Below are 20,642 nucleotides of genomic sequence, written 5' to 3'. Positions count from 1 at the left end.
TCCCCCCTCCCAGGTGTAATTCTATTCACTGGTGGTACACCCACCTGCCTTCCTCCACCCACAGCACTGCCCATTCAAAACCCTTTTACTTGCAAAGCAGTGACTGAAATGCAAAGGCGTTGACATCACTTCTATCAGCTCTCCAGCCTCTCTATAAACAAAGACCAACTTTCCAGAGATGGTCCCCACACTCCAAAATTCCTTCTACCTATTAAGTTCCATGCTCTTTATTACAAATATTCAGTTGGAAGACCTGATCAATAGAATTTTAAATATTCTAACATGATTTTAAAATAGGAAAGAAGTTCTGAAATACCATATGATAACAACCTACACAAATTTTCAACATGGGTTGGACTTCACAATTACCACAACCTTTCAGTCATCCAAGGCAACCATGCTTCCAAACAGAACAATATCCAATCATAGAAAATAATTCAGTCTACCCCACAAACTCAATTCAGTTCTTCAATCAAGTCAAGCTATTAAAAAAGCACCCCTCTCTCTTCAGACTGGGGTGGGTGGAAAAGGAGCACCTACATCTCATGTAACTACCTAGAGCAAAGGAAATTCAGGAGCCACCTAAAAAAACCCCATCTATCTTCTAAGAATTGTGATAACATAAGGAAGAGGGGGAATCTTTTCTTACATATATAGTAATAAAAACAATACAATTCAGGGAATTTCAACAACCAGCATCAAACAGAAAGGGAAACAAACAAAAATCAGGAAAAAAAAATAAAAAAAAATTCAGTGAAGTTCAAAGTCACTATCACAATCCAAAGAGGTTTTCAAGGTTCCCAGAGCATAAAACTGAGGACCAACATGCACAAACTAAGTCCTCAGGTTAAGTCATTTCCAAACTAGACAAGAAGAAGAAAGCATAATAGAGCAACTTATTTCAGTACATAGTTTACAACATCATACCACATCTTTCAAGTGGCAGAATTCAAAACTTTAGAACCACTTTTTTAATTAAATACTGTCCAAGAGAGCAAATTTAAGTCATTTTCAAGAACACAAAAATACACTCAACATAAAATGCAATCAATGCTTCTCAGTTTCACCCTGAAACATAAATTTAAGAAAATCATATAATCTAAGTAAATATCAAGCAACTAATGCTCAGAAGCTCCTATCTAAATAAAATGTTCCTATTCCAAACACACAGGGCACAACAATGCATAGAGCACTGAAATGCACAACAGATGCATATCTTAATATCTGTTAAACGAGAATTTCTCTGATAACTAGTTCAAAAAGCAGCAGCACAAATAAAGAAAAGCGATGCTCCTGCAATTCTTAAACTACAAAATGCAGACCAAAATTCCTACCACAAGATAAGCACACAAGGGCAACCCTGCAAACCCCTGGAACGGTAAAACATACACACGCACCAGTAGGAGTTGTCACCAAATTGCATGCAAAAATCCTCTTAGCTCCAATGAAGTCAGTGACTCTGATGAGACCTTTACCTTCATTTTCCATCGAAATTGTACTTGAGTCGATAGTTACAAAAGTCTTTAGCAACAGCAGCGCTGGAGCGGGAGCGGAAAGGTGAAGAGAGAAATGCCCCAAAATCCCAGGCAATCACAGTGCTCCCTTTGCCCCCACCTGCAGCAACATCTGCAAGAGAAACCAACGCTAAAAGAGGAAAAAAAATGGTAAAAAATAAAATAAAATTTAAAAAAATAGAACACCAGAGCCGAGCCCAACGTGCTGCCAGCGCGGAGCAGCACAGGCACACGCAGCGAGCCCGCAGAGCTGTCAGAGACCACCGAGGATGAAGATCAGGATTAGTCGCCCAGCAGCTACAGCACCACGGCGGAGCAGCGCCGCCGCTTCCCCCTCGCCACCAGCGCCTTCAACAGCCTCGTCCCGCCCGGGGAGGGGCGTTCGCACCTAAAAATAAACCCTCACCCCAAGTAACCCCCCTTCCCCTCTCTGCCCGCACCATCAGCGCCAGGCGGGAAGGACGGAAGCGGCGAAGGAAAGCGACGGCTCTCCGAAGCGACCCCCGCCCCGCAGCCCCCTCGGCCGCCCCGGCCCCGCCCGCCCTGTAGAGCAGGCGGCAGCGGGCAGCGCGGTGGAGGCGGCGTGTAGGAACGGAGAGAGGCGCAAGCGGCAGCTCCTGCACGGCCACCGCCCCGGCCGCGCCGCCTGGCCGCGCCTCTCACCTCGGAGCCCCGGGGCGGCACGGCCGCATCCCCGCTCCGCTCACTTCCGCGGGCGGCGGGGGCCGGGCAGAGGCGGCGGACGGGGCGGGGCGCGGCGGCGGAAGGGCGGGCGGGGCCCACACACGGCCGAGCTCCGCAGCCCCGCCGGTGTCGCCCGCTGCCCGCCGGCAGCACAGGGGTGGCGGCCGCTCTGTGCTCCCCACATGGCGGAGCGGCTTCGCCCACAGCCCGGGGAAGCCCCTCAGGCTGCGGGGCCTCGCCGCGCTGCGGTTGAAAAATAAGCGCGTTTGAACGCCCCGGCCCCTGCGGCCGCCCCGCCCGTGCCCACCTCTCTTGCCCCGGTGCCCACCTCGCTGCCCGCCTCGGTGCCCACCTCGCTGCCCGCCTCGGTGCCCACCTCGCTGCCCGCCTCGCCTCCCTGCCTGGGCAGGAGCCGCACGGCACCGCGAGGGAGGCGGGGCGGTGAGCGGCGTTGAGCGGCCGGCGCGGGGGGTGAGGAGCATCGGGCTGTGCTGAGGGGTCCGGCCGTGCCCTCGGCCCGCTGGGCTCTGCGCCAGCGCTGGGAGCCAAGCCTGGCCCTCCTGGCGTGGGAAAACAATCCCGTAGCGCCCGCCCGCCACAGTGCTGCTCTGCTGCCATGAAAATGTGTGTCACGTATCTGGAGTAGAATCGTAGAATCATCGAGGCTGGAAGAGACCTTTAAGATCATCCAGCCCAACTGTCCACCCAGCACTGCCACTGTAACCCCTAAAACACAAAATCATAACACCCAGCACCAGATCCAGATACCTCCTAAACACCTCCACCCTGGGCAACATATTCCAGTGCCTGACCTCCACAACAGTGAAAAAATTTTTTCTAATGTCCAGTCTGAATCTCCCCTGTCTCAGTTTAAAGGCCTTAAGTAGCCGCTATTGGAGTTACGGTACAGCTAGACTAGGCTGGTAGTCCAGTTGGTTTTGCATCACCAAATTATCCTTTTTTTATAAATGTTAGCAAAATGAAAAAAAAAAATCAACTCAATAAAAAATCTTAAACACTTCAGGTTTAAGATTTAAACGAACTAGGTTTTAGCTGCCAATCATAAAATGACCAACCGTAATCACCATTTGAATTCTGAGGGGGAAAATATGCTTTACCAATTCAATTATGCTTATCTAGACACCACGGGAATATTACCTGAAACTCCAGTACAAGTGCTGAGCTCTAAGGCTAGGGAAATTTTCAAATAAAAGCAACCTTCACCAATATAATAAATTTTAATTTAAGATCTGATACACAGCACTAGTAAGAACAAAATGCCTTTCAACTTTCAAGGTCAAAATCTAATGAAGGCATGCTAATTGTAGGTTTTACACACCATTTCTAAAGGAACATGACAACATGGCCCTAAAAATGCACTTGCATTAACATCTCATGATTAACAACCTGTCACTTTGGGTTTGTTTTTCTTCAGCAGCAGAAGAAACCAAACTCAATCTTTGACAGTTCATAAGCAGCATTTAACAGAACTAAATTTTTAACATTTCAGTTAAATCTCACAACCCATAACAGCATGCCTCTTGAATTCCTGAGCTAAACAGGGGGAAGTTAAAGAGGATCCTTGCTTGTTTTGAAGCTCTTGAAGGTAACTTTGAGTGTTAATGCAATATAGATTTTTCAATATATTTTGAGAGGTAAAGAAGAGTTAGAAATGCTGACTTAAAGTAGAGGCTCCAGATATTTGCATTCAGAAAATTTAGATGACAGCAGACAGATTAATTGTTTGGGAATACCTAACACATAAGTTCTGACCTGTCCCATATAGTTGCCATGTTACTTGAATATCTCCCTGATTACTCCATGAAGTGTCCCAGGTAGCACTGTCATTGCAGGAGTGAGTCTCCTCCAAAATAGTGCTTCTGTTAACTTGTGTGTAAGGCAAGCAAAGAACCATGCTGAGATACTCATAATGCTAGTTATAATGCCACAATTTCAACACAAAACTGACGCACAAGTCATTAAGAAAAACATTTAGTTACTTGGTTAAAACAGGTAGCTCTTGCTTTCAATGTCATATGTTACCACTAAATGTGAAAAACTTATGTAAATATTTCCATAAAGGAAAAAACAAAGCCTGTAGGTCCTAATACTGGTAACATTCACAACAGGTTTGGACTTCTTTACACTGTGAAAACGTCTGGGGAGAAAACTGGGAGTTCCTGAACATTATTGAGCTTGTTCACAATTGAGACCTAAATATTCGTGACAAAGTCTGCATACATCCTGTATTCATGTGTCTCGAAAGAAGAGAATAAAGTCAAAAGCAAGTCCTACTCTGTAACAACAACTAAAAAAGCTTCATCTCTGGGGCTTAATCTCTTTCACATTTGCATACATCTGCCAGTCTTACATGCCTGTGACACTGCCAGGCAGCTGGGAAGCACCTCTTCAGCATTATACCAGGACTATATCCGTCCTTGAAAATTATATCACTGTTTCTGCCATACTCTACATCTGCAAATAGTGTCTGTTTAATAAACAATGCTCAAAGTACTTTATTTCCATCTGCTACTAAATATTGTTTCTTTGAAAATCTTGTCCTTAATATGAGCTTGATCCACAAGAGTATTAGGACAGCCTTAATATCTTCAGGAAGCCCCATAAAAGTTTGTGGCAAAGGCATTATTTGGCAAACCAAAGCACATTATGAGGATATGATTGAAGAGATAAGTCTGAAATTAAAAAATGTTTTGCTTACAGTAACCTGTTGTAGCCAGTTGTACTCACAAATTAAAATAATATTTGGTTTACATTTTTTAATCTTGAAAAAAAGTCTTGCAATAAAATGCTCCTCTGAATATCCAATGAGCAAACATGTCTAGTCCCAACAGAATAATTTCAGTGAAAATACACATATACAAATCAGAAAAGCATACACAAATTCTATTAGAAATGGCCAAACAGTCCTTAAACTTCAGTTAGATTCTCTTTTTTAAAAAATAGTACTTGGAATGATGTGCAATACTGATGGGTTTTGGGGGGGAAAAGACTGAACACTTTAGTGGTTGTTACATCACTGTTTTCTCTTTCTAGTTCACAGACCTGAAAATACTTCATAAAAACAAGAAAACCTTCTGGAAATAGCTTTGCATTCAGGACACAAGAGCATTCAATGACTGCTTAAGCAGACTCTTCACCCTAGGCTTTCTCCATCTCTTGTCAGGTTTAAATGCCTCACAGTACTACCTCAGTGTTCTGCAGCAACCAAAAAGAATTCCTGCCACACCACCCCCAGCCCCCCCCCCCCATTCCCTCCCCATCCTTTTCCCCACAGAAGTCTCAAAATTTGCCTCCTGTTGATGGCCAAGTCAGACTTTGCCTTCTGTGAGTGGCTGTCAGTAGGGGCAGCCAATAGGTTATCTCAGACCCACAACCCCAAACTGATCCACACCTAAGTTCACGTGGGAACTGATTCATGTCTAGAATAACCCAGCAGATCAGTGAATACAGACTTTAACTGAATCAGAAGTGGTTACTCTGGCACAGCCAAGAGAGTGGAACAGGTATGGGGTGCATGAATAGGTGCTGCTGCTTTCAGCACTTTTTCTGACCTCTTGGGCCTTCAGGACTGAAAACTAGTAATTTGATTAAAGAAATTGTTTGTTTGGGTTTTGTTTACTTGTTTGGGTTTTTTTTTTTAATAGGCAGCTGTAAAAATGCATACATAGTTTCTGTATGAATCGAGAGGCAACCCAAAAGGCTGCTTTTAGCTGCCTTTCTATTTCTTCAGAAAAGAATTAATTCTGGGCCTCTGGAAAGCTTGGGAAAATGAAAAAGTAATAAATACATTACATTCCAGGTAGTACCATCAATCAGTTGGAATTAAAGAAGGGAGAATTCAGTCTAATGGCATTAAACAGATAAGCCTTAAGCTGCAGCATGTTTATATGCAAGCTGAACCTCAAGTTTGGTTTAGTCTTCAGGATCTCAATTCAGCTTCATCTCAACAACTCCCTTGTGCTACAGCACTACCAGAAGCAGTAAAATGTATTTTAAAGATGATAAAAATACCTATAACTGCATGGTTCGCAGATTGAAGATCCTTTACACAGAATTGTGGTGAAGTCACTTTTCAGGCCATAACAACCCTTGAAATACTTGTTGCTCTGAAGTGACATTACAGATTCTTTTGAATATCCTTTTAAAGATGCATTTGTTTAAAGTCTGTCAGTGTTGAGTAATGGTCATGAAATCTACTGCAAATTTTATTAATCTAATGAGAATTTATTTATACATTATAACTAGAGACATTTTTTTGAATCATAACATCAACAGAGCTTTCTACAGCACTTCAGTTTGGGACAGAAAAGGTTAATACGTGATTCTTCTGTCAAAACAGGCTTCTCAACTGTTTGCTTACTTTAGTTATAATTCAAGCTCCCCTCAAAACGCTGAGCATAATTTAGCTTTTACAGAAGAAAAAAATTAGTTTCTGGTAAGACAGACTTTTATTTGATTTAATCTCATTATTTGTTGTCTTTCATCTGCAAGTCAAAAACTCACCAGTGCTTTTACAGTCCTATACAGAGTACTTGTATGATTGGAGTCAGGACAGAGGAGGGATGATACTGGAGCTTCTCATTTACACGATTTAAATGGCCCATCATTTGTAAAGCCTGTGTTGTATATTTCCCCCCCAAATCCTTTCCATCCATGCAATCACCTCATCTCCAAATAGAATTCTCCAGAGGAAAATCCATGGCAATTGCACTTAAAGTTCGAATGCTTATATATATATGTGTGCGTGTATATATATAAAATCAGTTCAAGTTTAAAAGAAGAAAAATTATACAGCCTTCCCAGAGGAAATAAGTACACATTTCATTTTATAATTCTGAGCATGTTAAGGTGTGAAAACCATAGCTACATTTTCAAATTACCTTAGCTCAGCCCTGTCTTGACACTGTACAATTATGCTAATTAAGGAACTTTGGTTTATGGCAATCAAATTATATTTCACTGATTTTTAAAACGCTTAAGTTTAACCCTCTCATTCCATCCCTAAGTAGCATTCCTACCAACATTCTATGTTCAGAGAAGGGGTGCAGCACCACAGCAGTTTCAGCTAACAAAATCAAGCTTTGGCAATTGTCCTTTTCCTGGCAATCAGTTCTGCACGGGCCCAGACACTGTCATCTCGTGGTAACCCAGCTGAGAAGAAAGCCTACCTCACAAAAGGCATTACTGCGGAACTCCCAGAACTAGTGTAGGAAGGCAGTGTGAAGCAGTGGCAGGACTAAGGGAGTTCCAACCTTAAATCAGTTTTGAACTGTTGTGAACATACACTCTTAGAGCACTCAAGAAAATCGAGTTTCATACATCTGTAACACTCAACTGTTATCTCAAACCTGCATTTCATCTTCTATACTTTCCTTCTCAATACCTTCTATCTCTCCCACATACTCACTACTCACCTGCCATTCTCTTCCTTCAGCTGCACTATTTTGAAATAGTTACAAATATTAATTGCACAGTTTCCAGAGAGGTTTTTCCTCCCTTTATTTAGGACATACAGAGCTATTCAGCTGTTTGTTTCACCCTCAGTGACTGTTTTCCAAGCTGACTACTCCAGTAAAAGCTTCACTACTAAAGTGGAAGCTCTCACAAGTGCCTCTATTCTATCTACCGTAAGCTTCACATTTCCTGAGACATTTTGTGAAGTAAAGATCTAGTTTCACGTTGCCTATAATAGACAGCCAAGAAACATGGCCAAGGAGATTGTGCTCTATAATTGGAATATGCCGTGAAGCAAGTTACTATTGGAAGTCTTAGCTGTAGCGGGCAAAATACCTTGTTAGTATGTCTACTATAGGACAAAGACTCCACTTCTCTGCATTGCCAGCTTCAGCTACAGTCACGTTGTGGCCTGAATATAGGAGAAAGTGGAAAACTGTTCGCCAGTAAAGGTGTATGCCTTGCTGAAGGATTACTACAATTCATTAAACAGCAAAGGAGACACCCCATTTACTTTTAAACTATTTCTGTTACATTATAGCAAGATGTCTGTGGTAGAGAATAAAGACATTTCAACAGTGAAACTATAAACAGTTAAAAAAAAAAACCCAGCAACAGCAAAGTACTTTTGTTTTAATTGATTCAAGGGTTATGTGCCAAGAATTTCAGGAATGCTGCATATATTACAGACAAGTAATCTTGCCAAGTCTCTCTTGGAAATTCTTTTTCAAGATCATTGGTGAGAGTAAACCAGTGTGAAGGTAATATTCAGTAAGGAGTTTGCAGTTAATAAACAGATGTTTACGTAGTTGAAAGATTTCTGCTCCTGGCAAGAATAAGATAATTTGTTTGATAACAAACTTAAGCATAATATGTTGGGCTGTGAAATTTTATTCAGACTCAGAGCCAAAAAAATTTTATCAGTGAAAGCGTGTGGCAGCTTTTCAGGTTGGGAGAAATTTATTACAAACTTTCGTTTTACAGGAAGGCCCACATACCTTTTTATTTTCAGAGTAACTACAATGTGTATGTAAATGGAAGCCAAATATACAGAGGAGTTTTTCCTCCATTATATCTTTAAAAAAGTGGTCCGAGGTCACACTTTTAAAGCTGGTAGGGGTTACTAATAAAAGTAATTAATGTAACGTGCTTCTATTGCAACTACGTGCTCTGGCATAAAAGACCCCTAACCTTAAGATGGGCCCAGCTGGTGAATAGAAAGACTAAATTTGTATTCAGATGCATTCTTAGTCAAAGTCAACAATAAGGCTGCAAGGGGAAGAGTAAAAACTGCACACACAAGTTATGTAACACTTAGAAACTTAGTAAAGTACGCTTAGCAAAAATACTCAAATTTTACAAGGTTATTCTGACCTGGTTCCCCATCCATCTACACAAGCTTGTGTGAGGACAAATTCAGGGTGGGAGCAAGTGCTCAGAAGTGTTTCCATACCTCTGCTGATGAATATCAAACTTCAGCACAAGGGAATTAAAAAATAAACATCCATTTCACAGAAGGCTCCTGTCTACCTTGGAAAAATGTGCTAAAATATTTTGCAGCAACTCTTACAGCCTAACTCTTATATTAAATAATAGCTCACATTCAAGTCCATGCGTCACTAAAGGTTGGATACAGCCCCAGCTGAAAGTGACAGGAGTGGATATAGGAAGGACAAACCCTACAGCTATATCATATGAATTGGGAGGGTATATTCTACAAGCCTGTCACAAAGGGAAGGTTAAAAGGGCCCTGAGGTGCCCCTCTGCCTCCTAGTAATTCAGCAACTAACATCAGCTGCATCCCATGCATCTTCAACAAAGCAAGAAGTACCAGAGGAGGATTTAATTTAAAGAGTTGAAATTTGTACTATAGGCCCTCCTCCCCACCATCCAACTAGTGGGGAGATTCAGTACAAATTCAGCATGCTAACTGCCTATTCAGAAGGAAGAAAAACAAAGTTTCTCATTCAATAAAAGTATTAGGCAGTACCCATTCCATCTTTGAGGGCCTCCAACCTAATCCAGATCTATTGAGGAGTTCTGAGGAAACAACTCTATTTATAGACTACAGAAACTGGTAGTGATAAATCTGTGAAAATACTGTCTCCTATTTGAAGTTCAGCTTACAGTAAATTATAACCCTAAAGTTCCTGTATGCTATTTAAAAGCTGACCAAAATATTTTGATATCTAATGAGAAGCATGATTTCTGTCCTATATCTTTCATATTTCATGTAATATATTTAAGGTCAGAAGATGTATTAAGATATTGTTATAAGATCACATTATATTTCTATGATTCTTATCATATCTATAATTTATTTAATCATAATCTGTTTATCATTAGTTTATCCATCATTAGGTTATATCAAATAATACATCTATCATATCTATGACTTATTTAATATGCTGAAATAAAAAGATACCAAGCTGTTAATGTTCCTGATTCATCACTCATTCACCTGTAGAAAATCATCCATCGAAGCAAAAAAAAAACTAAAACAAACCAAAACTACATTGGAAGCCTGTAACATTGTAGGAGCAACATGGATTAATTAGAAGTTACTTATGTGTGTATGCATTGTGAACTAAAACCTTGACTTTGCTTCTCTTGAAGTTGCAGAACAGGACTCCTAGAGTATTTTCTTTAGTAGATACAGATTTCAGTAAGCTAGATGCTTTTAAGAATTTGTCTTTCATGTCTCCCATAATTTTCACTCCAAATCGCTTTCTCTTTTTTGAAAAGTTGATCTTTGGTTGTTTACAGCCTCACATCTTTAACATGTGTGTACAGTCTGATGCTGTTTTTCACTTCCAAGGACAGATTACAAAGGATTTAGAACAAAATAACCTTAGTGTTTCAGTTTTTCCTGTTTATGAAGTCTGTTTTATCCTAAACCATAGCCTTACTGGAATATCTAAAGACAGAGAGAGAGCTAGGTTTGAATAAATTAAGCATTGCAGCAATTAAGCTATTACATCCTACAGAGTCTAATCAAGATACTGCTTCTAGGGTCAAAGAATAAAGAATGCAGAAGTGTAGCAGAGAAACCAGTGAGGAAAAATAAGGTCCATTTTTAGACTTGCAAAAACCTCTAAAATAGCATTTCTTTTGCAGTTTGTGACAGAAGAAAATCACCATTTCCCCCCACAAGACATAGGCCACTAAAAGAAGTACATCCACGTTGAAGAAAAGAGCAAGTGACTTCATTTTTGCAACCCTGTACACAATGGCTTCTGATCCCAATGAGAACTTTTTAGCAAATGTTTTCTGATGAGTTTCAGGTTTGTTGCAGGTATACAAGCTTCACAAGCACTTCTCTTTAAACAGGACTGTAATTTGGGGTTATTTTTGGTACACTTATATGATTTTGAAACATCCTAGTCATTGGTGACAGTAATTCACTTCAACATCCTGCCCTTCCACGTGAAATTAGTCCTGCTCAAACACAATGCCTCTTGCAGCACTGTAACTGAAGGAGCAGCTACATGAAATTTGTTCAGGTTTAAAAGTTTCTAACAGCAATGTCAGCACTTCTGGGTCCTATATATAAGATGGTTGCAAACATTTTTTCTTTATGTTAGCCCTCACTTAAAATACCGTGTGTTACTATGAAAGGCAACCACTATTATTAAGGTTGCTGTTACTAATTTAGGTTCCTCCCGTTGTTCTGAGGGCTGAGTTTAGGCTGTAGTAGCCTAACAAACTTGCCATAGATACAAAGTAAATACCATAAAGAGGCTCGGCATGGCACGAATGCCAGAGAAAGGCTACAACCAAAGGCCCAATTCCGATAACGCTGCTGTGTTTACAGCATTTGTAATTCCTGGGTTTTAATAGCATATTGTTTGATGTTACATGCTGGTTCATGGAACTGTGCCATTATATAAAAGAAGTTTTCCTGTGCTGAAAAAAGTTCCTAATCTTTTCAGTTGCATAGAAAATCTGGAAAGTATGAACCTCAAAACTTCAATAGGAAGGCTGAATGAAATTGCTTTGAAAAGAAACAAGAATTTGAAAGGCTAAATAATTGTTGTAATTGTTGGGATAGACAATCCCAGAATTTCTAACATTCAAAATCATTTTCACCTAGCCTTTTTTAATGCCTCTTGAGCAGTTTCTGCTCTAATTATCTTTAAAATATGGTAAAAAATAGAGCTGCTATATTTCTGTCTAATTTCCTGGGGAGAAATGTAAATAAATATATGTGTTACTGAGTGCATATGAGCCCAGTACTTCTTAACTGTAGCACATGTTCAGTACATCTGATGGTGCAATAAGCTAGTTCAAGAGGGCACAGCTGAAGAAATTCAATTAAGAAAAGAGGAATCAAGCATCTGGGTTTTTTTACTGTCTCAGAATTTTAAATGCTACCTAAATTTTGGTAAGTTCCTTGTCTTTCCATGACATTAGAAATGCTAAAATGAAGGTTCCATATATTAAATCTAGTCTGTATCTGGCAGACTTATTCTCATATGAAAAAGAGAAGGAACAGTGGGATAGGACAGAAGTTTTTTTTAGTTAAAAGTATTTTGTTCCATTTATACACAAATAAAGCTTCAATAATGAAATGTATCTTAGTTTTCAAATCTTCTCTTGGCTTTCAATCCTTGACATACTTGTGTTTACATACACTGTTCTACCAGTTATTCAAATAATGCTGTAGAAGTTGAGCTTAAGGATTAAAGAGAGAATTACCTTTCTACTGCACAGCCTATTCTGTTAAGGTTTTTCATTTCACTAGATTTGAGAAGTGGCAGCCAGCCTGCTCCACTTCCCCCCCATCCCCAAGGAATAGTTGTCAGGAGCAACCATTCAGTCCAGTCTAAGTGAAGGTCAGTGAAAACTAAGTCAAGTCTTGCCTAAGTGAAGAATCGTCGAATCATAGAACTGTTTTGGTTGGAAGGAACCTTAAAGATCATCTAGTTCCAACCTCCCTGCCATAGGCAGGGACACCTTTTACTAGACCAGGTTGCTCACAGCTCCATCCAACCTGACCATATCTGATTGAGATGATATCTGTGTCACAAAAAAACACCTAAATGAAGAACAGTATTTCAGGAAATGTAATACAATCATATTTTAATCATAATACTATTCTATTTTAGATGTCAATGGTGTAAGAATTCCTCAGCAGATCTTCCATAAACTTATACTCTGAAAATAAATAAGCATTGACCATTTAGATTAATGTATTTTCAACATATTAAAGTAAGAATTTGAGTAGTATAAACCATTAGACAAGAACTGCCGCAGTCCATAAACAGCTAGATAAGTTCTTCAAGATGGTGAGGGACCACAGCTCCTTTTTGCTTTTGTCAAAAAAGGGAGAAACTCAGTGCCAGATTATGATCATTGTTTAGCATGGTGCTTCCCTCAAGTGGTTTGTATTAGTTGCTGCTTTCTTATGACAACACCAACACCTGCTCATCTTAAAATATATCTGTATAGATAGAGATAGCATATGGTTGAAAAATTGTGTAGTCATGTCCGACAAAAAGCAGTGAAGACCTAAACTGTGGTTTAAATATAAGATGTTAATTCAACAAAGATGTTTATCTGAAGGACAAAACATTTGAGCTTTGACACCACTGATCATAATTCAAGCAGAAAATCTCCTTAGGGAAAAAAAAAAAAGAATCTACACGTCCTTGGAAAACTTCAGACAATCCTGACAGGAATTTCTATGACTACAGGAGAAAGTCTAGCATAAAGCCAAATCAGACAAAATGGGTATTTATTCTGATACAATCTCTCAAATATTGATCCAAATGACCCTAGAAGAAGCTAATGTGACAAAGAGGATACATCTCTATTAGAAGATTTAGAGTTTTCCAAATGAATTTGTGAACTGCAAGGAACTGTTAAAACATAGTAATCGTTTTGACACGATGGTCTTAAGCATAAAATATTAAACAACATAATATCCATCAGCCCCAGAGAATCACGAAGTATTTCAGATTCTGGACATTCACCAACTGAGGGATACACAGCAGTCAGAGCTTTTTATGCTTCAGAATGCAAAGAAGAGAAATTAGGGGAAATGTTTCATTAGAGAAATGAGTGCAGCCTCTGTTGAACCACAAAAATCATAGCACCTTAGTAATTCAAAGCAAGCAGCATTTTTAAAGTGTCATCTCAAATTTAACATAGATTTTTTACACACCAAAAAGTAAAAATACCACTATTAATAAATAAACTTAACTTGACATGATAAAGCCATTATAATGAATTTTTCATTAATAGCTATATAGATTGCACTTATACTGGAAACTTGAGGCACCTACAACAAATGTATCTTTAGATACAGAAATCTTTAGAGAAGCAAAAAAAAGTCAGGCTGCCCCATTCTTTTTTCTTTTTCTTCTTTTTTTTAAAAAAAAACTTATAGTAGCATTAGAACTGCCACAACCATAATACAAGCATTATCACTGTTACAGCACCAGCAATCATAGATCCCATCCCTCCTATACACACTGAGAGAGAGCATCACTTCCAGGTAGAGGTTAACTTGTGTGGGATGGGAGGTACTGTTAATCTCAGTGCAGAGGTCAAGTGCCAGCTATTTCAGCAAAAGCTGATAGATCTTTTCTTGGATAAAGTAATGTCCTGTTCAGACCCTTTAGCTGCATCCCCAATATCTCATCTCCAGGCTAACTAGATGTCTAAAGTCATTCCCATTTGGAAGAGTTGATTCTTGCTAAAGTCTTGAGGATATGGAATATTTACTTAAAAATGCCTGTAGTCCGAAAATTTCAGGAACTGTGTGTCAAACATACGTCAGATTCAGTTACACTAATGTTACTTTGGTCTGTAAACTGTGCACAAAGACTGTAACCTCTGTTTCACCTGTATAAAGTCTTTTATAAGCATCTCTAACCACTCAGTATGGGCTGAGCACAGTTTAATTATTCCAAATGTTAAATACAGATTGAAATGTGCACCTTATATCCTATTTGCATGAAGTCTGTGAGCTTTTTTCTCCTTGATTAAAGATCCATTCTTTGTGAGCACTGCCTTCCTCAAAGACAGTGTTAATTCCTTGGTTACTTTGAGATAAGACTTTGTTAAACTGGATAGAGTTGCTACTTTTGAGGAAAACAAAAGATAAGGCAAAAGAACAATGCACTAAATAAGCAAGCATCTGACAAGCTCTGTTAGGAGAAATCCTCACAAGAGAATGTGTACTCTGTTCCTGTAGTCCTCAGAAGGACCTACAAATCCTGCCCATCACAGTTAGGACAGTGATTTGAAGGAAAGACAGCTTAATGCAACTCAGCATAGATGCTTTTATCCACCTCTAATCAAATTAATTTAGAAAGCAGTGACTGAATTGAGAATAGTGAACTTGAGAAAGACAAATATGTTTTAATGCCAGTAGCTCTCTTATGACATTTTGAATATCCTGTCTAGTCTCCACAGTCTTGTGTCCTCTGGTTGACTGACTTATTAACTGATGGCGCTGCAGCAGAGAGTCAACCACTACCAGATAGACAAGTCAAGATAGTCCTAGATAGGTTCTCCAGAGTAGGGTTTGGAATTTTTTCTTTTTAATATCTGAGAAGCGTCAACACTGACAGGAGCTTTTTCAGGATATGAAGTACTTATGATTGTTCTCCCCTGCATGATCTTTGATGAAATGTTGCTCTTAAAGAGAGTTTTAATAGGATGCCTCCCCTCTTACCAACCAGCCTTATTTTCATTAAGTGTGTGGGTGTTTCACGTGTTTGAGACTCTTCTATCCATGAGTTCTGCAGTTACTGGGGGAGAGGAACAGATACAGCTCTCCTCCTTCAGAAAAGAGGCTGAAAAAGGTTCTGCCAAAGCAGCTGTGTTAATTTCTAAATACACATATACTCTCAATGCCAAGCACAATGCACAAATCATTCCATCTGCCTCAGCTCTGGACTCCCGAAGCTCATTTAGTGGTTTCCCTAGAGGATCAGACCCCATCTCATGTAATTCTCATGTACAGAACCTCACTGATGGTATCACTCTGGTGCTTCTATGCATGAACTCTTAGCTAGAGAAATTATTTTAGCATTCACCTTATGGCTGGTGTGTAATCAAGAAATAATTCTAAAGAAGTATTGGCTGGAAAGGCTGTATGTAATGTCTTTTACTGCTAGGATTCAGAAGGAGAGCTGATGGTTTCTCAGCACAAAGCAATTTCCTTTAAGATTGGTCACATGCCCTTTGGAAGCTAATTGTGAAGTAAAAAAGCACCCTGTGGTTTCTTTCAGGAAAAATTTTTTATCTGGGTCCAACTGGAATTTTCAACAGGAAGTATAAGTTTTTGGCCATGTTTTGGAAAGAAGTAACATTGCAATACTCTTGAAAAGTAATTTCCTCCAATGCTAATGAGGTACACTCTAAGTAGCAACAAAGGCAAAAAAAATTACTTCTTGCTTTGCCAAATGATTTGAAAAAAAACTTCAAGGAAAGGAGATAACCCTGCCAGCATAAACGCAATTAAATAAGCCGCATACATGTTTTCTATTGTATTTTATCTAAACAGAGAGGCCTCTTAAACACATTGAAATAATAGATCTTTTATGTTTGACAACAAAATAAGTAGCATGTTTCATTTCCTTACTCAGGCTGAATTAACATTCAATACCTCATACCTTCCAAGAACTTAATCATAATAATTTTAATGGAAAAATTCAATGTATAGAATTATGTAAGATTTACTCTTCAAAAATACATATTCCCATAAGAAATAGCTGTAGAATTCTGGATAAAAGCCTCATTTAACCAGAATTACCTCCTAAACTCAACTATGCTGTTAAAATGTCACTTATTCTCAAAGAAACTCTACCATGTAGCCACAAAACACATTTTCATACCATTTCTATAAAGCCTGTTAAAATGATTTCTGATTTGTGTGCTTTAAAACATTGAAGTTTTAAAGAAAAATCTCAAAGATCATAAATAATTCCATTATTGGATCATACCGATACTCCCTGAAGTCCATGTTCCTTGGCCTGATATGTTCAGTAAGGAATGATTCCAGAAGGTGATCCAAGAAAGGAGACGTTCAATGCACTGCTAGTATTGAAACAGTCTTCCTAAACCATACTGTATACCTGAAGCAAGTAAGTTTATCCTTCTTAGTATAAGTCTGGATGTTCTTATCTATACACATGTTCTTCTTATAATCTGTTTGTCTCTTGGACTTCATAAAAATCTGTGGTAATTTCCAGAATCTACTTTTTCTGAACAATATGCATTTATTTCACAGCTTTAGGTTTTATTGAAATATTTGATGTCTAATGCTCTTAATGATGATCAGTTTCTAAGCAACTAGTAAACAGGATTTTTTAGTTGTCTGGTTTCCAGAGGAAAAGGCAACTCATTAAAGTGAGCATGCAAAGCTAACCTCAGATTGAAGCCATTACACTTATTTTAATGTTGTATTTCATTTTAAATGTTTGATCAGAGAACAAGTCTCCTAGGATGCATAACTTTTCTGGAACATCAAAATGAAGAGCAGTCCTTCAACAAGCCTCATTATATTCAGTGCACAATATCAATGTAAAGAGAATGGATAGCAGCACCACATTGAGTTCATTTTATATTGATAAAGCTTTGTGTCTCGAGACTAATATGCTAATAACCCCATCAGTGTTTGTTTTGATTAAATGGATTCCTTCCAGCAGTAGAAGCAGCAGAGTCAGAAGTATACTGTACTGAAGATATTCACATCCTTATGAAAACAGAATGATTAAATTTACCATCAAGTTACAGGTTGCTGTCTAAACCATTCAATTCCATCCATGAATGTTCAGGTTATAACTGGTCTATGCATCCTTTGAAGTTAAGATGTCAGGACAAACCTTGAACAATTCAAAAGTTTTAGCCAACTAGCTCTGCATGCATCCTTCATTTGTAATTTCTGCCTCCGTGACTGGACAAGAATCACTGTGCACATCAGACGAAAGCTATCAGAACAGAACATGACAATAGCAGAGTTAGCATGAACCCATCAGCTCTCTGGAGCTTTAATTTAATGCCTTTTGAGATCAGTAAAGGGGTGAATATGGAGAAAACAACAACAAAAACCCTCAAAGAGAAAGCAGTTATCTACTGATAACATTTATTAAAAGACATTGAGGGAGTATTAAGCAAACAATCCCAAGGACTTACCCTCCTAAATAAAAGAATGTTATCCTCAGAAATAAAGAGCTTATTCTCAACACCATGAAGGGCAACCTCCCAAGCAAAACTGCACGTCCCACCCTCCCAGTGTTTGTAGAATCAAACCAACAAGTGTTACTATGTGGTGAAAATCAGCCCTGCCATCATCTGACAAAACAAGGGAGAATGAGTAAGATGTTTCTTTAAGTATGTAGTGCTTGAGCTGTTAGCCATTGTAAAAACATTAAGAGCAAGAAAGAAAATAATGAACATTACTGTACCAAAACAGGAAAAGCAGATTTGACTCCCACCTCCCGCCAGTTACAGCCCTGGAACTTTTTTTTCCGAAATATATCATGGCAAAGGAATGTGTCTTTCTTTGCCCGATGACCTCTCATTTGGAGAAGTACACTGTTCAGTATCATTTAGCACAAAAAAAAGAACAAAGAAGTTTAACTGTTTCAAAGAAAAGCAGAATTTCAGCTCTTGTTATAGACTTCTGAATGCTCACCTCATAGCTTAATATTGAGCACATACTGGATGATATAGCCTCGTTCCAGACTAACCACTTCTCCCCTGTCCCATGCTAAACAGCTTCCATTTCCTTGTGAAACAGCAACAGCTTCAGATTACAATTCAGTTCTAAGGATATTCATTTTGCATTTAAGTCAAGAAATCATGATCTACCGAAACATTTAAAAAACTAGGGTACAAGCTCTACTGCCAAGACTGCAACCTCTTATTCACACATGACAAAGGACCTGAATACTGACCAGTCCATACACCTGATCTCAGAAAAATGAGCAATTATTAGCAAAGATAAAACCCTTACAGAACAGCAGAGAACAGCACAGCATAAGGTTTATGACTAAGAGAAAAGTTAAAAAAGGGAAAGTCTGGTTTATTTTATATACATATTAATGAACTAATTTTCTCAAATATCCCCCCCTTAGCATAACAAGCAGATTCAAGACTATCAAAAATAAAAGGAAGCTTAACAATTTTTTTAGCCAGGTAGTATGAACATTAGTGATTCAAGATGAACTTGAATTACACTGAAAACAGCTCATGACAGCAGTGAAATATGGATTTTTGCCATCTTCAACAGACAGGTAATGACTGTTTAAAGCTCCACAGTCTCACACCCCAATTGCTTTAAGTGTCCAGTAATTTCCTCGGAATCAAAAATTATTTGTTCTCAGAGCAAATTTTTACAAATTCACAGTGCTCTCGTAAAATCTTAAACATAGCCATTACTCACAGATACTGACATCTAGAAAACAGTGCAGCTAAACTTCTGATCCTCTCCCTTTAAGATATAGCCCACAGGGTTACAATTGAAGGGGTTTTTTAATTTGCTTTTACCTTTTCTTGAATTCTCTTGTCTTTCACTGTCGATACAAGTTTCCAAATCGCATGGATAGGAAGCTTTATAAAATAGGAGAAGACAGATTTATGCAGCAGATTATCCATAATTTAGGCAATTTCTCTTACTGCTTCCGTATTTGGAATTTGAGATATGAATGCATGTTTTCTGCCTCTTCCCAAAGACTGGTAGTCCTCGACTGTTGCACAATCCTTTTCTGCAGAGGAACTGGTGAAAATGAAAACATCAAATGCAGAGCCTACAACAAATGACTAGTGTTAAAGTGCCACAAGGGCAGTGTGAGCTGAAAGAATTGAGGGGCAGTTCTACCAAATGCAAATCATTTCCCTGGCAGTGTGCTCTAACAGCTCTTCTGGTAAGAACATTTTGCTGCAAAAATCAAATAACAGTAAGTAGGTCCTGTGTTTTTTTACCCCTCCTAATGCTTCTTAAAGCTTGTTCAGCTGCAGTAAGAGGCTAGAAAACTGCTGTTTCTAGCATATTCCCCCCTCCTCCTCAAGCTGTATTTCACTAACTGCACTGTCTGATTTCACTTTTGTTTCACATACAATCCTGTTATATGGATTTCAGCCAGATTAATGCTTTCTTTCATTCTCCACTTTCTAAACTGGAACTGCAAGGCACCAGTTACAAGGCATAACAATGCAACCTCAGATAAACCTTAGCTTGCAACTGGGGCTTTGAATTTTACCTGCAAACTCATTTCCTTTTAAGTCATTACATTTGTCTTTGTGAGCCCTTCTCTGCTTTGCACCTTTGATCAGCAGACAAGTAGTAAGTATTTGTCTGGCTTTTGTAGTGGATGGAAAAGCAGCGAAGCACATTTCCATCAATTATTATCCTAAATTCTTGAGTTTCACAGTTATAGAAGTTTGGATTGGTGTCTCCCCCCTCTCTTTTGTTGTCGATCTTTTAAGTAGAAAAGTACCAGAGCTGGGTTCTTATTACAGTGAAGCAATTCAGTCCTTAATAAAACTCCACAGCCACTGGAGATTAACTCTAAGTCTTTTAATTCTTTAATAGGGTATGTTCCTATGTATAATAAATTATTTTAAGGTTCCTTCCGACCCACGCCATTCCATGATTCTATGATTTAGACCTTGGCTGAATCTATTAAATACAGCTGCTAAAGACTAACCAGCCAGAGCAATGTTATGTGCTTCCTGCACATCAACATTTGTGGGAGACAAAAGAAATAATTTCTTTACCTTGTCAGCACAGTTTGTGGAAAGTGATGCACATGGTAGGGAAATAATACTGATTTGCAGGACTCTCCTCCCACTCATCCTTTCTAGGTCTCACAGCTATGAAAAAAATCTTTCAGTGGATTCAGGAAAGGATCCAAAACAGATTTGCATGTTTGTTTTCAGCACTAGCTCATCCCACATTACTTGCACATATCCTTCCCTTCAGGTTTGGAGGCTTGACACAGGCAACCATTC

General features: G+C 39.0%; 1 protein-coding gene across 11 annotated transcripts in view; it reads right to left on the bottom strand.

Annotated features, from left to right (window-relative positions):
* Nucleotides 1-19,463, bottom strand: part of ATP2C1 (ATPase secretory pathway Ca2+ transporting 1) — a 68,237-nt gene extending 48,774 nt beyond the window's left edge. The window contains exons 1-2 of one of the 11 annotated variants that reach the window (XM_027659397.1): nucleotides 2,575-2,596; nucleotides 1,476-1,626 (exon numbers count right to left, since the gene is read on the bottom strand). In XM_027659397.1, the coding sequence (XP_027515198.1) occupies nucleotides 1,476-1,481 (6 nt within the window). In that variant the 5' untranslated portion in view covers nucleotides 1,482-1,626; nucleotides 2,575-2,596. Of the gene's footprint in view, nucleotides 1-1,397; nucleotides 1,645-1,954; nucleotides 1,975-2,177; nucleotides 2,260-2,505; nucleotides 2,523-2,574; nucleotides 2,642-19,178 lie in introns of those variants that run through there. The other 10 variants (XM_027659399.1, XM_027659395.1, XM_027659396.1 and 7 more) reach the window with 10 other exon arrangements.
* Nucleotides 19,464-20,642: the final 1,179 nt, after the last annotated feature.

This window comes from Corapipo altera, unplaced genomic scaffold (genome assembly GCF_003945725.1).
Source record: "Corapipo altera isolate COAL_440 unplaced genomic scaffold, ASM394572v1 44b, whole genome shotgun sequence".
Taxonomy (NCBI): Eukaryota; Metazoa; Chordata; class Aves; order Passeriformes; family Pipridae; genus Corapipo; species Corapipo altera.
This window is presented reverse-complemented; position numbering and strand designations above follow the sequence as displayed.